The 15,949-nt window shown below is 59.4% G+C and overlaps 2 protein-coding genes across 2 annotated transcripts; both read right to left on the reverse strand.

Moving 5' to 3' along the window:
• Positions 1-226: 226 nt before the first annotated feature.
• Positions 227-3,810, reverse strand: LOC141751610 (adenylate cyclase type 10-like). Its single transcript, XM_074608718.1, has 8 exons — positions 3,472-3,810; positions 3,196-3,235; positions 2,475-2,710; positions 1,983-2,081; positions 1,649-1,824; positions 803-1,025; positions 468-689; positions 227-362 (listed from the first exon to the last, which is right to left on the reverse strand). The coding sequence occupies exons 2-7, from the start codon at positions 3,233-3,235 to the stop codon at positions 672-674; spliced, it is 792 nt and encodes a 263-aa protein (XP_074464819.1). The 5' UTR covers positions 3,472-3,810; the 3' UTR covers positions 227-362; positions 468-671.
• LOC141751609 (adenylate cyclase type 10-like) lies at positions 3,656-15,893 on the reverse strand. Its single transcript, XM_074608717.1, has 17 exons — positions 15,455-15,893; positions 14,924-15,129; positions 14,391-14,484; positions 13,996-14,084; positions 13,235-13,426; positions 13,000-13,121; positions 12,331-12,407; positions 12,051-12,240; positions 11,165-11,217; positions 9,542-9,695; positions 8,643-8,835; positions 8,020-8,106; positions 7,303-7,586; positions 6,554-6,690; positions 5,748-5,873; positions 4,456-4,710; positions 3,656-3,810 (listed from the first exon to the last, which is right to left on the reverse strand). The coding sequence occupies exons 2-17, from the start codon at positions 15,110-15,112 to the stop codon at positions 3,656-3,658; spliced, it is 2,397 nt and encodes a 798-aa protein (XP_074464818.1). The 5' UTR covers positions 15,113-15,129; positions 15,455-15,893.
• Between the last annotated feature and the right edge of the window lie 56 nt (positions 15,894-15,949).

Below are 15,949 nucleotides of genomic sequence, written 5' to 3' on the forward strand. Positions count from 1 at the left end.
ACTGCTTGCGATGGGAAGTGGCTAATTGTACTAATATTGACTCCTCCATCCAACAAAGAAGGAACTGCAACATGCCATTACAAATTCTACTTTTGTAGCCCTCCAGAACACTGTCAAGTTGCTTTACAAATGCTAATCAATGTCTCCTGAAGTCTAGTAGATTGAAACGCTCTGGCGATACCACTTGACTTGGTCATTGCAGAGTTGTATGGCAGAGAACAGAACTCCTGAGTTTTCATAAGAACCATTTTATTTGGAAAACAAATATACAGCTCTGGTGACAGAAGAAGTCGGTAAAGTTGTCCTGAATGGTCCCTGTTTAAGAAAACCATCTGCCACGCTAACTGCACCTGCAACAGCACCTGCAACGACAGCACCTGCAACGTGGTCTCCATCTGCGTTTCCATCTTCAATTTTATCTGCATCCGCACCGGCATCCCCAAAGATGCCTTCCTCTGAAATGGTACCTGCATCAGCAACGCTCCCTCTGTCTGCAAGGGCATCTGCAATGCTCTCTGCACTCCGGTTTTGTCTACATCTGCAGTGGCGCACGAAAGGGTATCTGGTGTGGCATCTGTCTCTCCCATGGCATCTCCGTCTGCAGTTGCATCTGAAAGACTACCTGGTTTCTGCAAGGGCGTCTGCAGCGGTATCTGTGTCTGCCACGGCCTCTACAACGGCATCTGCACCTGCAACGGAATGGGCGGTGGTATCTCTGATGGTATCAGTACGGGTGTCCCTGCCTGTATTGGTGCCGGCGTCTGTGAAGGTCTCTGTATGGTGCCTGTGTGCCCAATTGTACCTGTGTCTGCGTCTGTGCTGGCATCTGTCTGTGTCCTAAGTCTGTGCGTGGCGGGAGTTCTGCTGTCCAACAGGAGTCCAACGCCCTGTCCGTGTTGGCCTTCATGCGCGCTGCCAGGCGGGAGAACCTCCGTCCGCTGGAAGTGCCCTCCAGGCTGAAGAGGCGCTCCAGTAAGGAAAGGCAGCAGCTCTGCTGCAGCAGCCAGGCCAGCCTCTTCATCCTGCTGCACGAGAGAAACTGCTGGGTCCAGAGGCTCTCGCTGTACAGCGCTAAATCAGACAGGGCTGGGGGAAAGCAGGGCGGCGGACAAGCCAGTCGCACCTCCTGGGAGGAAAGGGAGCTGATGGAGAGGAAGGGGGCAAACAAAGCAGTGCCGCCAGGGGAAGCTGACCGCTCGAGAGGGCGCGTTGGCGCTACAGCGCCCGGGGGCCCAAGCAAAGCTGGGAACCGGCAAGAAAAGGGTTATCGCCCTCTGAGCTTCCTCACTCTCACACCTCACCCCCACCCACTGCTCCTTCCCCGTCTCCTGAGCCCTGCCCCTCGTCAGCCTCTACTCCCTGTTTGCAGCTCTCTGTCCCCAGCCACCACCAAGGCCCTGCCGCTGTCGACGCGTGCCGGCAGGCACAGCCCCGGCTGTGAGCTGCTTTTTACCCAGGGGGGAAGGAGCGTACAGGGCGGAGGGAGTGTGGGGCTCTGTCGTTCCCCATTCCACCCGCACATCGCTCCTTAACCCCTCGGTCCTGTAAGGGCCATGCGTCAGGTCACGTGTGGCCTCAAGCCCAGGCAGGTCTGGGACCAGGTAGGAAATGGCTCTTCCTCCCCTGGGTTCTCAGTTCTGCTCCTTACCGGCCCTTCTGCAGAAGGCAGGCTGCTCTTCTCACGTAAGCGACACAAGGCAACTTTTCCACCTGAGCCTTGACAAAGGCGCCAAGGAAGGTCTCGGGGAAGTTCCTTCTGAGCAAGCTCAAAGCCTCCCTCATCATTTTCTCTGCCAGCTGAAGGCGTTGCATACACCAGCAAACCTGCAGAGGAAAAGGGAAACACCCTGATCTGCTCGAGTCGGCCAAGAGACTGCCGGAGTCTGCCGGTGGCTTGTGATGCCAGGGATAGCCCCTGCAGCCGGGGAAAGCATCCAGCTCCATCCCCCAGGACATCCCTCCAGACCTCCCCATCTCTTTACCTCCCCTTTGAGGCTGAAGAAGGTGGCCTCTTCAAAGCAGGCTATCGCAGTGGCTTTCATCTTCCTCAGGACCTCCGCTTCGTTCAGCTTCATGAGGGCCTTTGCGCAAGCACAGAGAGAGCAGGCGAGCGTGATGCAGAGCCCATGGCCGGCCTCGTCCTCCCCTGTTGCCTCTGGCATCTGTCTTAAGAGGGCCCGTTTCTCCCCCTGCTGATGCCCGCCCCAACACAGTCACGCCGGCTCAGAGCACAGGCACCAGTGCTCCTTCAGATCCCCTCCCTGCTAATTCCCCTCCTGCTATGGGCACGGTGGCCTGTGTCTCCGTCCACAGAAGAGGCAAGCCGGAGGAAGAAGTCAGGCTCTGACCCCAGCATGTCCCTTCCAAGGCCCCGTCAAGGCATGCCCTATTGCAGCGGTGAAGTTGTCCTGCCCAGAGCCAGCTGACTGAGAGGACTCCGTGCACGGTGGGCGCTGGCGAGCGAGGCAACTCACCATGTAGCTGTTGGAGACGTGCAGGTAGGCAGCAGCACACTCCAGAAGGTAGTAAAAGGCTCGGTCGGCATCGCCCATTGCCACGTAGTGGCGAGCCAAAGGCACAAGCACCGATTCCACGATGGCTCGGCATTCACACCAGTGTGTGCCATTGTGCTGCCTGTCGGTCTCGTCGGGCAGCTCAGTTGTCTGTTCGCCCTCTGGCAGAAGCCGCTCCGCCACACTAGTCAGAGGACCTGTCCCCAGGGGAAGAAGAGAGCAAAGAATGCACAGGCATCACCTACACTGGTCTTTTACCCCACAGAGAGGCCATCAAAAGCCCTTTGTTCAAAAGAGAGCGCGAGCCCACGGGCAGGCATGACTCCTACAGCTGCTTTGTAGCCAGGGAGAAGACGACAAGCTAGGCTTTCTGTCACCTCCCCCAGGCAAACCACCCGGCTCCCTTGTGGTGGCTTTTCGCCTGCAGATTTTGTAGCGCTCCTCTCGAGGAACTGGAAAGCAAGGCCTGCTCCAGCGTAGTGTGACCATCACTAGGAGCCCACGGGCTTCCTCCAGCACTGTCTCACCTCCGTGGCCATCTCTTCCCAGCTCCCACCTCACAGAAAGCCTCTTCCTTAAGCTAGAGTCACAACCGGCAGGCAAATGCCAGCGCTTCCTTGGTCTCCTCTGGAGACCCCTGAGGCCCCTGCCTTTACAGAGAATCAAACCCTTGTCTGCTCACCCGGTTTCCGCCTCCGTGAAAGCCTGCTGCTCTGCGGCATCTGCAAAGAAAACAGGGGGTTAGACACCTCCTCGCCTGCCCCAGGGGAAGAGCTGCTCTCGCTCTCCCACTGGGCTTCAAGGACCCTTGCGAGGGTGCCGACACGCTGAGCAAAGTCTGCGGTGGTTGTCCTCAGCTCCTGGGCTCATCCCCGGCAGACCTCCTCCCAGCCGATCCCCAGCATACACCCCTGGGCTCCTGGAGGGCCCGGGCTGTGGAGCACGGTGCACAGCGTACCCCCAGTGGCGTGGGTCCTGTCCTGCTTCAGCTCTTCTCCAGCCAGCACCAAGGCCTCCCAGCTGCATGAGTCGCCTCCGTCGGCAGGGTCCCGACAGCTGCCTCCGTCCTGGCTGCTGGTGACGGCGAAGTGGTGGAAGGCGACAAACTCCCCTTGGCCGCAGCTCTTGCATTTGTGCGCGTGCTACTCCAGGAAGGCGGCACACTTGCCTCGCAAGGCGACTCGCTGCCTCTCGGGCCACAGCTCGTACGCAGCCTTCTGCAGCAGCGGGACGCAGAAGGCCAAGACGCCAGGCTGCTGCTCCTCGGTCCTCGTGCTGGGAGAGGGCCTCTGCACACCTGCAAGGCAAAGGGCCTCGGCATCAGCCCCAGCTCAGGGCCGTCGCAGCCGGGGCACGAGAGTCATGCCTTGGCGTGCACCCTTGCCAGCCAACCAGCACTGCTGCATACCGAGCCTTGCAGCACGGGGCAAAAGGGCCCAGCTTGCCTTGCTGACGCTAGCCCAGCCCCGCGGACACAGCGCTCAGCTGCGCTCCAGGCAGGAGCTGGGCATGTCACCACCAGCCCAAGCAAGCCCCGTCCAGCACTTTCTCCCTGCTCTTGGCAAGGCAGTCCCCAGCCTCCTGAGCTTCCTCCTGCGCCACAGGGGAGTCAAAGCTGAATAAAAGCCCGTCAAGGGCCCCGGGGCAACCTGGAGAGCATCTTTGATCAGGTGGCTGGGAGAGGATGTCAGGGGCTCCACACGCCCTCCCGTGCCTGTGCTACGAGCAGCACTCGGGATGGCACTTGGTGGGAACCTCCCTCCAGCGCAAAGCTAGCGGGCTTTGAGACTGACCCGTAAGGTCTTTGAACAACCCATCGCAAAGAGCCGTGCCTGCCTGAGCCCCAGCCACCCCTCACAGCAGGGGAAGCGCACCATGCCCTGGGGAGCCCTGCCGGGACACAGCTGGGAGCTCCCTTGTCCACCTGCCCGCTACCACTTACTGCTCTCCACCTGCGAAGAGGTGGCTGGCCCCTCGGTAGGATCTTGCACATCTTCTGGCACCTCTGTGTTTTTCAGCCACCTCAGGATGTTGTCGCTCACCAGCTCGTCCAACGAGGAATTCATATGGGTCCTGAGGCCAGTGGGAAGGATGTGCAACAGGAGCTGGGTGGTAAACACCGGCCCGATGATGGCTGCAAACTTCACAACCATCCGCGTCAGCAGCTGCATCCGATCCATCTGAGTCAGCGCAATCTCTGTCAAGAAGAAACAACACGTCTCTCTTGCCTCTTCCCCATGCTGAGGCTGGAGAGGCTGGAAAGTTTCAACCCATGAGATGGGGTAGACTTTGGCCTCCTCTCCTTGCGGCTGCACCTACTGGGCAATCGCAACCCAGGGTAGGCATCTTCAAACTGGCTCCGCTCCTGATGGAATCGCAGGCCATGAGGCCTGGGGAAAAGCCAGATGCTCAAACAAATGCTCCCCCACCGAGGGCAGGGAGGGCAGGACCCAGCAGGTATGCGCATCCCATGATGTGCCCTACCAGATCTGGAGTAGGCTTTTGCCCAACAGCGCACACAGAGAACTTTCCCCACATCACAGGTGGACACAGAGCTCCCCACAACGCTTGCCTTAACTTGGCCAGACAATACTATTCCTTTCTCTTGGTTTTCTTTTTTTTTTTTTTTTTTGGACAAAGCCACTTCACAGCAGGAATACTTTAGCATGATGTCTCTTCACAATTCATAACAAATGTCTATGGCCAGAGAGGAGGGACACTCATTGAAAGCTCCCCCACCCAGCTCCCCTGGCTACAGGAGGATTTCCATGCTGATCCGCAGAAAACAAAAAACCAAAACAAAACGAAAAAAAAGAAGAAAAAAGAGAAGAATTTGGTTTGGATTAAGTGCCTTGAGACCAGCATTAGCTGGGGAACTTAAAAAGAGAACAGCAATACAGATGCTGCGTCAAAGTTGGGACAGAGGCAAGTCAAAGCCTTTTCCCAGCAAAGTATTTGTTTTGGTGAGAAAAGGGAGCCATTTCAGTGTTGCACGGATAACCTTTTCTCTCCTACCTGCTGACGGAGAGCAGCCAGCAGGCTCACAGGAGGGGAAAGCGGCTGCCTGCAGCCCCAGGCCTGTTTCTGGTGGGACCGGAGCCGCCTTCCCAGCAGAGCCCCCACGCTGAGAGGGTGACTCTGCAGCACACGGATGCCCGGCCTCCCTCCAGCCCCTGCCCCGGGAAGGAGCCCCAGCACAGCCGACAGCCGGCAGAGCGGCGCTCGGCTCCTTACCTTTCAAGGGGATGGGCAGCGCGGTGTTCTCCAGGGTCACACCTGGCCTGAGGAGGCAGACCCTCCCGTCATTCCGCGCCTCGGAGCTCCAGGTTGCCGCGAGGGATGAAGCCTCGGCTGCAGATGCTGGGCGGAGCAAGAGAGCACCGATAAGGCAGTTCGCAAAGCGACTCGCAGCTCGCGAGCGCTTCACGATTCACTTGGGATGGGACAAGTCGCCCCTGACATGGTCCAGTGCCTGCCCTGAATGTGGTGGTCATGAAGCAGAGCAAAACAGTTCCCACCAGTTCCCAGCCAGGGAAACTGCTGGTGCTAATGCAAGACGTGGCCTCAGTCCTGGCTCTTCCCAAGGCCGCGGCACTCTGGCTGGCATTGCTCTCTCGGATGGCATTACCACCGTTTTCTTCCGTTACCGGCACTCTTGTGGGGATTTATGGTTTGGCATTCAAGTTTCCTGGGCTCGTCCCTCACCTCAAGCTGGGGTTTGTTCTCAAGTGAGCTAGCCTTTGGCCAAGCTAAACTGCATGCCCATTGGAATGCCTAAGAAACACCACAAGCACATGTGCTTCGGAAGGATTTCCCCTGTGTTTTAGCCCCACAACCCCCGCCCCAAGAATGTAGGTCCCTCCGAGCCACCAGAACTCACTGCCCCTGCTTTGCCTGTCCCAACAGCAAGGCGCACAGGAGCCCACACCTCCGCCAGACCAAGATCCGACTCTGCCCAGAGCCATGGGGGAACAACGGGGCAAGACTCTGCTGTGGAGAACACGCCACAGCAACTCGCTAGTCGCAGCCAAGGTGCTTACTGATCAGGCTCTCCCAGTTGTCCTTTGCTTTTCCAGACTGCCTCCGGGTGCAGAACTGGAGCATGTCGTTGGCACGAAGGCAGCGCAGCAGCTCCTCGCAGTAATATGGGATCCCTGAGCTGGTTCGGATCAGGAACCTGCACAGGAGCAGACCCGTCGGGGACCAGCACAAGGAAAGTAAGGTGAAACACAGTTCAGCTGGGCGGCCAGTCACTCAGGCATACCAGGGTAGCCAGCATCTTCATCACAGCTACGCCTCACTTTGGAAAGGGATCGTCCTCCCACTGCCTTGGGATTTTGTGCCCCCTGAACCCTCCAGCCTTTGCCGAAGTCCACGGGAAAAGAATTGCGGACAATGCCCAAAGCGCAGAGCAGCGAGCCCTGCCTTTCTTCTCCTCAGGAGCCTGGAGAGGATGGACCTCTGCCCCGGGGAATCTCCCCCACAGCCCAGCCACCCAGACCAAGGCCTTTTCTGTTCAAACCCAGACACAGCTGGGCTCAGGACTCTTCCTCCCTTCCTCCCTGTGCGGCAGCCAAGGCTGACACCTCCCAGGCTGGGTGTCTCGGGAGTTGCCCGCTCTCAGCGCACACCCACCAGGGTGAGGCATAACAAGCCGCCCACGCCTGGCACTCGCTAGAGTCCGGGATGCTTCTAGCGGCCCTGCGCTCCCTTGCCTGGGGGCCTGATTCCCTACCACGGTCAGCAGAGGTTCAGGCCCTCAGGAAGAGCTCCCCTGCCTCCAACTTACCTCACCAGATCCCTGGGGATGCTGACCACTCCGAGGTCCTTGCAGACTTTCTGCATCACAACTGAAGCTTTCAGCTTGTCCAGATGAAGATAAGTGATTTTCTGGGACGTGGCGTTGTCTGCTGCGGCTTTGCGAAAGCTCTCGGTTATCTCGTAGCCTGGGGCTAAGCTCATGACCATGAAGAGGGAGACCTTCTGGAGCACGGGTGACATGATGAACCAGGAGTCAGGGTCGATGAAATGGGCATTGTCGATGACAAATATGCCAAAATCTCCTGTAAGGGTCTGAAAAAAAGCAGGTTGCTCTGAGGGGAATCCAGTGGATTCTCAGCTGTCTTGCAGGGGACGAGATTTAGCCTCCGTCTCTTGAGAGGATGCTCTGAAGTCTCTCCCCAGCCACTTTCCCGCTCGGAAGCTTACTGACTCTTTGAGACTGGAGGGTCATACCTAACATCACTTGCCCTGCAGGAGGGAGCTCGGGCAAGGGAACCCAGAAGACATTGCTCCTCCTCCAGGGCACACTTTACGGGAGGAAAGTCCTCGGGTGTGTTTGTGGGGCTGCGGGGGGAAGTGGGGGGGCGAGGGCTTTCTCGGGCTCTGATGGGCCATGACCCAGGTGCGCAGTCATCCCGCCTGCTCACACCTCAGTGGTACAGAGCCCGCAGACGGCAGGGTTTTTCCTTCTCTGACCCAGGGGGAAGGAAGGAGAAATGCTCACCTTCTCCAGCACTTTCACCCGAGTCGAGTGCAATTCCAGTCTTCTTTGAGTTTCATCCATCTCGCGAACATTGTCCGAAATGGGGAACTGGCCAGAAAAGCAGAGTCAGGGAGAAACACGGCTCCGGGGCTCGGCACACCTACCCAGCACACAAGACCGCAGAGCCCACCGTCTCTGACAGCCTCAGCACCTCACCTCTGCCCAGCACAGGGGCAGGGAGCCGCAGCGGGGACTCCACCCAGAGCCTAAAGCAAAGGCCCTCTGCTGAGGGTCTCTGCAGAGCTGGGGCTTGGGCTGAGCCGGTTCTCTGGCTGTGGGAATCGTGGGCTGGCTGGGGCAGACCCCTCGCACAGCGGTGACCTCGGCACGAGGTCAGGAACAGCCTCTCTCCAGTGCCACTTCCAGGGTGCCGAACAAGGCACCGGGCACTGCGGATGCGGCGCAGGACACCAGCCCCACAGACAGGGAGCCCCCCGGGCCCAGGCATGGCAAATGCACACTGTGACCCCCGCAATGCCCACCCCGGAGCTAAGGCACTCCCAGCAGCGTGCCCACTCAAGGTCAGACCCAGACAAGCTCAGGAGAAGGCCTTCTCAACATCCACAGGGGCCTCTGGCTCTCACCTTGACACCGAAAATGTCATTGAGGAGGCAGTAGCTGCTCTCTTCGATTGTCCCTTGCAGCTTTGTCTTCAGCACGCGCTGCCTGTCGCCGCGCGATTCACAGTCCTGGAGGCCCAGGGCCCTGGCCATCAGCATGTGGATGGCAGAGAAGGGCTGCCTCGTGTCGATCTCCAGCAGTTCCAGGGCAACCACCCTGCGGTGCAAAAGCAAAAGGCACTGAGATTCCCCACAGCCCCAGCCTTCTAAGACAAGAGGGGCGGAGGTGCCCTTTGGGGGGAGCTCTTCAGCCCCCCATCTCCAAGCGCTTCCCACAGAAGGCCAAGCTTTTCCCTCCTCGTACGAGAAAGGGCACAGAGGGGCAGTTGCTGCCAAGCCAGCGGGAGAGCCGGGTCCAGAGCCTGTGTCTCTGCAGCGCCGGCCTAGGTCTCCCTACGTGCCCCCTGCAGAGGAACTCACGGGGCTGAGAGGCAAGAATGGAGCAAGTGGTGGGTTTGCCTTTGGGCTCCAGACCTTATCGGTCTGCCTGCCAGAGCACAGGCCCCCGTGCTCCTCCTGGGAAACACGCCGAGGGCGAGCAGGGCTTCTGAGACAGGCAGCCCTGCTGTCTCTGGGGTCTGGAGTGGGATGAAAAGCACTGAGCTTGGGCTCTTTCCTTCTATCTGCGCCTGACCCAGGGGTGAAGGAGGAAAGGCCGTGGCTCCAGAAGCCACCTCCAACTCCCCAAAGAGGCAGAGGCGGGAGCGGAGCACGCAGGTGCTCCCAGGCAGTGTCTCCAGGAGGCTCTGTCGGGAGGCTGCAGTCCAAGGGCCAGGTACCCTGGCAGAGGGGCTGGAGCGTTCCACGGCTGTCAGGGGATGGGCAGGGGCAGCGTCCCAAAGCTACAGGTGGAAAACCTGTACCTGTGGCCAGCATCCTGGCCTAGAGAGGCCAGTTCAGCAAGTAAGTGGCTCTTTCCACAGCCCATCGTGCCCTCAACCGCCAGGATGTTCCTTTGGCCTGAATCCCTATAGGCGTTCAAGCAGCTGACAAAGAGGTCAGTCTCCTGCTTCCGACCTGCGAAGACAAACCAGAGAACGAGCTGCTGGGGGCGTGCTGAAAAGCAAAGAGCCGTCCCTTTTGCGGGCACCCTCCACCGCAGCTTCCCTCCCCGCTACCACATCGGCCAGCCTGCCGGCACCCAGGCCTCCTTCCCACCTGCTCGTCCACGCTTGGGCACCTCTGCCTTCCTCAGAGCAGTCACGGGGCCACCTGCTTGCCTGCCCCGCAGCGCAGCCCCCTCGCCCTCTCCCCTATCCCACAGGCACGGAGATTCTGACGGCCCCATGCGACTCCCCGCAGCGATCCAGCACGAGACTGTAAGGGATGACTGCAGCCGGTTCAGGCAGCTGCGTCCCAAACAGACTCAAAGCATCTCCTCGCTGTGCCGTGAGCTGCACAGCACCTCCCAGTAGCTAAGGCAGCGTCGTCAGTCCCGTTCTGGTTTGGTCCGGGCTACAGTTAATTTTATTCAGCAATAGCCTGTACAGGTCTATGTTTTGTATTTGTGACCAAACACCGCTGTTGATAACACAACCAGGTTTTAGTTATGGCTGAAGAGCGCCTGCGCAGCGTCGAGGCCTTTTCCATTGCTCGCGCTGCCCTGCTGGCGAACAGTCTGGGGGTGCACAAGAAGCTGGGAGGCGGCACAGCCGCCACAGCCACCACAGCTGACCCCAACTGCCCAAAGGCCTATTCCAGACCATACAACGCCGTGCTCAGCAAGAAAATCCGGCGGAAAGGAGGAAGGGGGGACGTTCGGAGTGATGGCATTTGTCTTCCCAAGTCACCGTCACACGTGATGAAACCTTGCTTTCCTCGAAATGGCAAGACGCCTGCCCGCCCATGGGAAGCAGTGAATGAATGCCTGATTTTGCTTTGGGCGTGTGTGCAGCTTTTGCTTTCCCTATTAAGCTGTCTGTGTCTCAGCGCACCAGTGCTCTCCCTTTAACCCTTCCGATTCTCTTCCCCATCCCACTGTGGGGTGCGAGTGGCTCTGTGGGGCTGAGCTGCCAAGCGGGGTTAACCCACAACAGGGCCCAAAACATTCGGCAAGACCCCGAGTGAATACAGGCATCCCCTGCCTCCTGACACTGCCGTGTCTTCGCCCAGATGCTGCCAAGAAAGCAGCTCTGAGGAGTACAAGGAGGAGAACCCACCGTCAAAACTCTCCATCGATTTGGCAGAAGGAAATCTCTTTCCTGACCCCAAAGACAGGGATCAGTTTAGCCCCCAGGCTGTGAGCAGCTCCACAGTTGAAAGCAACCTTCCTACCAGGTCTGGAAGACAGCAGGGAGCAGCAGGCGCCCCACCTCGTTTTCCACCCAAAGATATCAAGCAAGCAGAGACCAAGACAGGCGGCGCTTTCTTAGGGCTGCTGCAGGCAACACCATCCCTGGTAAAAGCCTCTCCCTTCCCAGCAAGGCACTAAAAGTTACCAAGGGGAAGAACCTGGGCTTCAGAAGAGCAAGGCGTTCTCCACCTACCCAGCAAGGGGACGTACTCCGACCTCTTCTTGGTAAGACCCACGCCAAAGATGCTAGAAGCAGGGGAAAAGACAACACAAGTCAATGAGACGGTGAGAAGCCAGGGGACCTAGAGAAGCAGCCTGGCGTGGTAGGGAAGGAGGTGCTCCTCGGGTACCGGCTTTTCTCTGGAGCAGGCTGTTATCCCCTGCACTCTTTCCCAGCCAAAGTTCAAGCTGACACGCTACGACAGCTTCAAGCGTAAAGAAGCCCAGCGGCCACGGTGGGACAGGAGAACATATCAAGAGTCCATCCCCAGAGGCCAAACACAGAGAAACAGGAGAAGACACGTGAAAGAAGCCAGGGCGTGCTGTTGGCTGGGAGACAGCTTTACCACTTTGGCCAAGAACACCAAGCGTCTTTGAAAGGGGGACTTGTGTCCCTGAAGGGCTTGGGATGCCAAGCACCTGGCACCTTTGGCTCAAGTCTTCCCGCAGTCTCAAAGAGACGGCAGTGGTAACCTTCAAACCGTCCTCTAAAGGGAAGGTGAAATCCTGGCCCAGAAGAGCTGAGATTTCTGCAGGAAGACCTGAGGAAGAGTGTCCCGATGGTCCACGTTTCCCCATGGGGACCAGACTGGCCCAAAGCTTCCTGCTCAGAGCAGCTGGGACAGAAAACTCCTTGGGTCAGCATTCCCAGGGCACGTGGTGGAGCAAGCACAGCAGGGAAAGCACAGCCCAAAGCCCTTTAGACCCAGCCCACAAGGCCAGGTTGTGTCTACCAAGACAGACAAACCTTCCCCATCCCTCTGGTTTCACTCCCGCTCTCTCAGCAGCTGGAGACAGCAGGGGAGAGGGGCAAAAAGCCTGCCATGCCAGGGCTTCCGACCGTCTCAGAGGACACTCACCTCTCCTCGGTGACCCCCACGTATTGATAGACAGGGCCAGGCTGCCTGAGGCCTTTCATCTCTCTCTCCGGCAGCTCCTTGAAGTAGGAAGCGGGCAGCCGGGAGGCGGCGTAGGTCACTGCATCACAGGACACCAGCCCAGGGTAGTGCACCATCATCCGGGCAGCCAAGTTCACCTTCTGGCCAAAGACTGCCAGAGAGAGAGCATGCGTTAGAGAGAGAGAGCATACGTCGGTGTGGCCCGTGCCGCCAGCCCCGCGGCACCCTTCCAGGCCAATACCTGTGTATTCGTGTCTCAGCGGGTGGCCAGTGACTCCGCAGAACATCGTCCCTCTGGTAACTGCCACAGACATTGTCCTGGCACACAGAGAAACAGCAGGGCTTGAGCAGCGCCCCAGGCGCAGTCCTGCCCGCCTGGCTTCATCCCTTCCCACACCTCCCCTCGGTGCCAGCCTGGGCCACCGGCTGTGCTGCCCTGCCAGCGTGGGTCTCGGGGACGTGGAGAGCTCAGGGGTGCAACATCTGCAGGTTGCAAGGGACAAGGGGCAGGGGCAGAGCACGTGCAGGGCCACAGCCCTCTTGTGAGCAAAGAGAGAGGGAAGAAGGCGCCCGCCATGTCACCGCCTGGCGATGACAGCCACTTGGGATCAGGTGGCTGGGCCCCATCCCCGTTCATGGGGCAGTGGCCCAGAAGGGCCTGCCTCTGGCCGCAGCGGCCTCTGGCCCTCACGAGGGCTCTTTCCAGCGCGGTGGCCAGCAGAGTGTGCTTGGAGGGACTCCGTCTGGCTGCCGTGGGCTGAGCCCAGGGGTTGCCTGCACCTCTCAGGGCACTGCCTCCTTCCTGCCAGGGACAAGGGAGAGCAAGCTAGAAGGCACATCTCTTTCTGTGAAGCCCCCCTTGCGCCGTCCCAGGCAGCATGCACCCCGCCGACCCCCGCCACACACTCACTCTCTTTCCTCGAGCATGGTGGAGCACGAGTTGAAGATCTCCAGAGCACTCTGCAGGGCGTGAAGGCTCTCGCAGGGCAGCTTGTTTCCAGGGAGTCCCAGCACGCAGAGGAACGTGCAGCCCTGCCCAGGACAGATGTGGAACATGTTGCTACAGCGCCTAAGAGGGAGTCTCTCCCTCGCGCTCACTGCCCACCCTCTGGCGCTGGGGGAGGCCACCGTTCCCCCCCACTCACTTTATCACACAGGAGGACTTTGTTGATGTGGCCCTTGTGAGGAGAGAGGATTTCTAGCATCACCCTGCTGGCCTCCTTGAGGACGGTGCTGAGATGCACCGAGCTGGTACCTGCAGCAAGCTGCAGCTGGACAAAGATGCAGGTGACTGGCCGTAGCTCAGAGAGGAGATCCATGGGCAGTCCTGCATCGAGCTGGAAGACAAGAGCACGACGGCTTCACCAGCCTGCTCTCCCGGGCTCTTACTGCCCACACCAGTACCGAGGGAGAGCAGGCGTGCTGGCGATAGCGGGTAATAGCAGAGGAAGGGATAAATCCTCCTCTCGGTGCAAAAGGGCGGGCAGGCCGCCCAGCCTGCGGCAGGCAGACGCCGAGTCATAACACAAATGACAAAGGAGAGAAGGCTGCTCCGCTAACACGCCATCTGGGGACCGGTACGGACATGAGGGGAGACCCTCAGGGATGCTCCAGGGACTTCAGGGGAATCTCCCCTTTATCCCACCGTCGTGTCCGCGGCACACCCAGAACCATAGCCACGGAAAAGACAGAGGGACAGGAGTCCTCCTCCTGCCACCCATGTCTCTCTGAGGACAACGCAGACAATGGTGCGGCACCAGTGCCCCTGGGCTCAGTTTCCCTGCGTTGTCATCGCAGGGCGCATTTTCTTTGATTGGTCTGTTCCCGTAAGAGCTCCATCTCTGCAAGGCACCACTTCTTCTGCCCTCCGAAAATGCAGCCCCCAGCAGCGGTGGCCTTGCCGTACCTTCCCGAGAGCAGCGACTGGTATGTACTTCCTAAGCACATCCTTGGCGTTCAGGTCACTGGGCAAGAGAAGAGTAGGCCTCATGGCACCTGAGGAGAGAAAAGGCAGGTGGCCGCTGGGTGGATGGGACTACGAGCTGTTGCAAAGCAGGGCCTGGCCCTGGAACCGGGGGAGAAAGAGTCTTCTGCGCTTGCTCATGTTGCCACCTCCAGATGCTGAGGGCAGAGCTCTCCCCTGGAAGGAGGAGGCGGCAGCAGCCACCGCCCTGGGAGGCCCAACAGCCTGAGTGCTAACGGACAGAGGGAAGAGGGAGGAGGTGGTTCCTCTCTGGCCCCTGAAGCAGCAAAGCCCCACCTTTCGGGACAATCACAGAGCAAGGGGAAGTGGGCACTCACCTTCCCTTTTTGAGTGGTGTCTCACTGGGTCTTGTACGAGCTTGCGTAAGGCGTCTTGGCATTCGGACCAAGGCATCGGATCCACGCCCGTCACCTGAAGACACACAGAATGAAAGCACTGCCACTGGCCTCCCCAGGACTCCCAGGGGACAGAGCCTGCCCTCCACCGTCACTGCCCAGAGAAGGGGAGAAGTAGCCCACCTGGCTGGATGGGACAGCAGTGCTTCCTCAGAAGCACCGGAGCTGGACAGCCATTCTCCAAGCATGCCCATCTCCAAGCAACCACAGCTCCATGGCCCACAGAGGACATTGCTGCTGGGGCTCAAACCCTCCCAGCGCCTCCTGACCCCTCAAAGCAAGAAAGCCCAGCCCACGGTTACCCTTGAGATGGAAGGACAAGACCTTCCCCTGCCTGCCCGCTTTCCCACCTACAACTCTCTCCACATTCATCTCCTCAGCCTTCCAACACCTCCCTCCTTCATGGCCAGGCCCAGGCCCTCAGAATGGCTCTCGAGGCCAACCCATCCACCTGCCTGCACAGCTCTTGTGCCTGCGAGATGCTTGATCCTCAGCCGGTGCTGCTCACAGAGCTCCCAGCAGGTGGCCGAGAGGACAACTTCACCTGCACCCGCAACCTCTTTGGCGTCACGAACTTCAGCCAGGCACGGGCCAAAAATGCAGAAGTGTTGCCAGCTCTCATCTCCGAAAACCGGGAGGCTCATGGTCCCTGCAGAGATCCCTGGGGAGAAGGAGAAGCAGAACTGACACAGGGAACATTTGGAACTCCACAGCCCCCAGCATCTCGGCTGCTCAGAAGCTCCTCTGAAGCCCAGCGGGGAGAGGGGCGTTACGGAGGGGTAGAGCATCCTCCCTCCTCCTCGGGGAGACGCTGACACGATTCCCTAAAACAGGCGTCTAGAAATAGACGAACCGAGTTGACATTGAGAATGTGTTGAGTGCGCCAGGCGTCATCCCCAGCTGCCTGCCCCAGAAGCCCAGCAAACCAGAAGCACCCTGTGGCATGGCAGAGTGCCACACAGCTGCGTCTGGCACAGCGCCCGTACCTATCTTCAGTTGGATCTTCTGCCCCACATCTGTGTCACGTCTTCCGTACTTCTTCTGGATCTGCTGGCTACAGTGCAGCACCAGGCTGATGGTCCTGGCCACCTCCTGGGGTGGTGTTCTCCACAGCACCAGCACAGCATCTCCTGGGGAAAGGGAGGGAAGGTAAAGGCTCTGCCGAGACCTGACTCTCCCCGACCTACGGTCTGGTTCTGCAGAGACAGCAGAAACCAGCTGCCGTGCGGAGGAAGATGGGCTTGTGGGAGGCCATCGTCCTGGAGGACTGTGTCCTGGGCACCGGGACACCTCTCCTATCCCGGGCCAGCCACAGCAGCAGACGGCTGGCAGCGGTGACACCCCCTGTCCCGAGCGCTCCTCTGCAGCTGCAGCACTGGAGAGAGGGCACTGCTGGAGGGGTGCGTGCGTGGCCAAAGAGCTGGCTCAAGGCGCTGCACAGAGCCTCTTGAGAAGGAGCGCAGAGCAAACGGCCGCCACGG

The sequence above is a fragment of the Larus michahellis genome, chromosome 15 (genome assembly GCF_964199755.1).
Source record: "Larus michahellis chromosome 15, bLarMic1.1, whole genome shotgun sequence".
NCBI classification, from domain to species: domain Eukaryota; kingdom Metazoa; phylum Chordata; class Aves; order Charadriiformes; family Laridae; genus Larus; species Larus michahellis.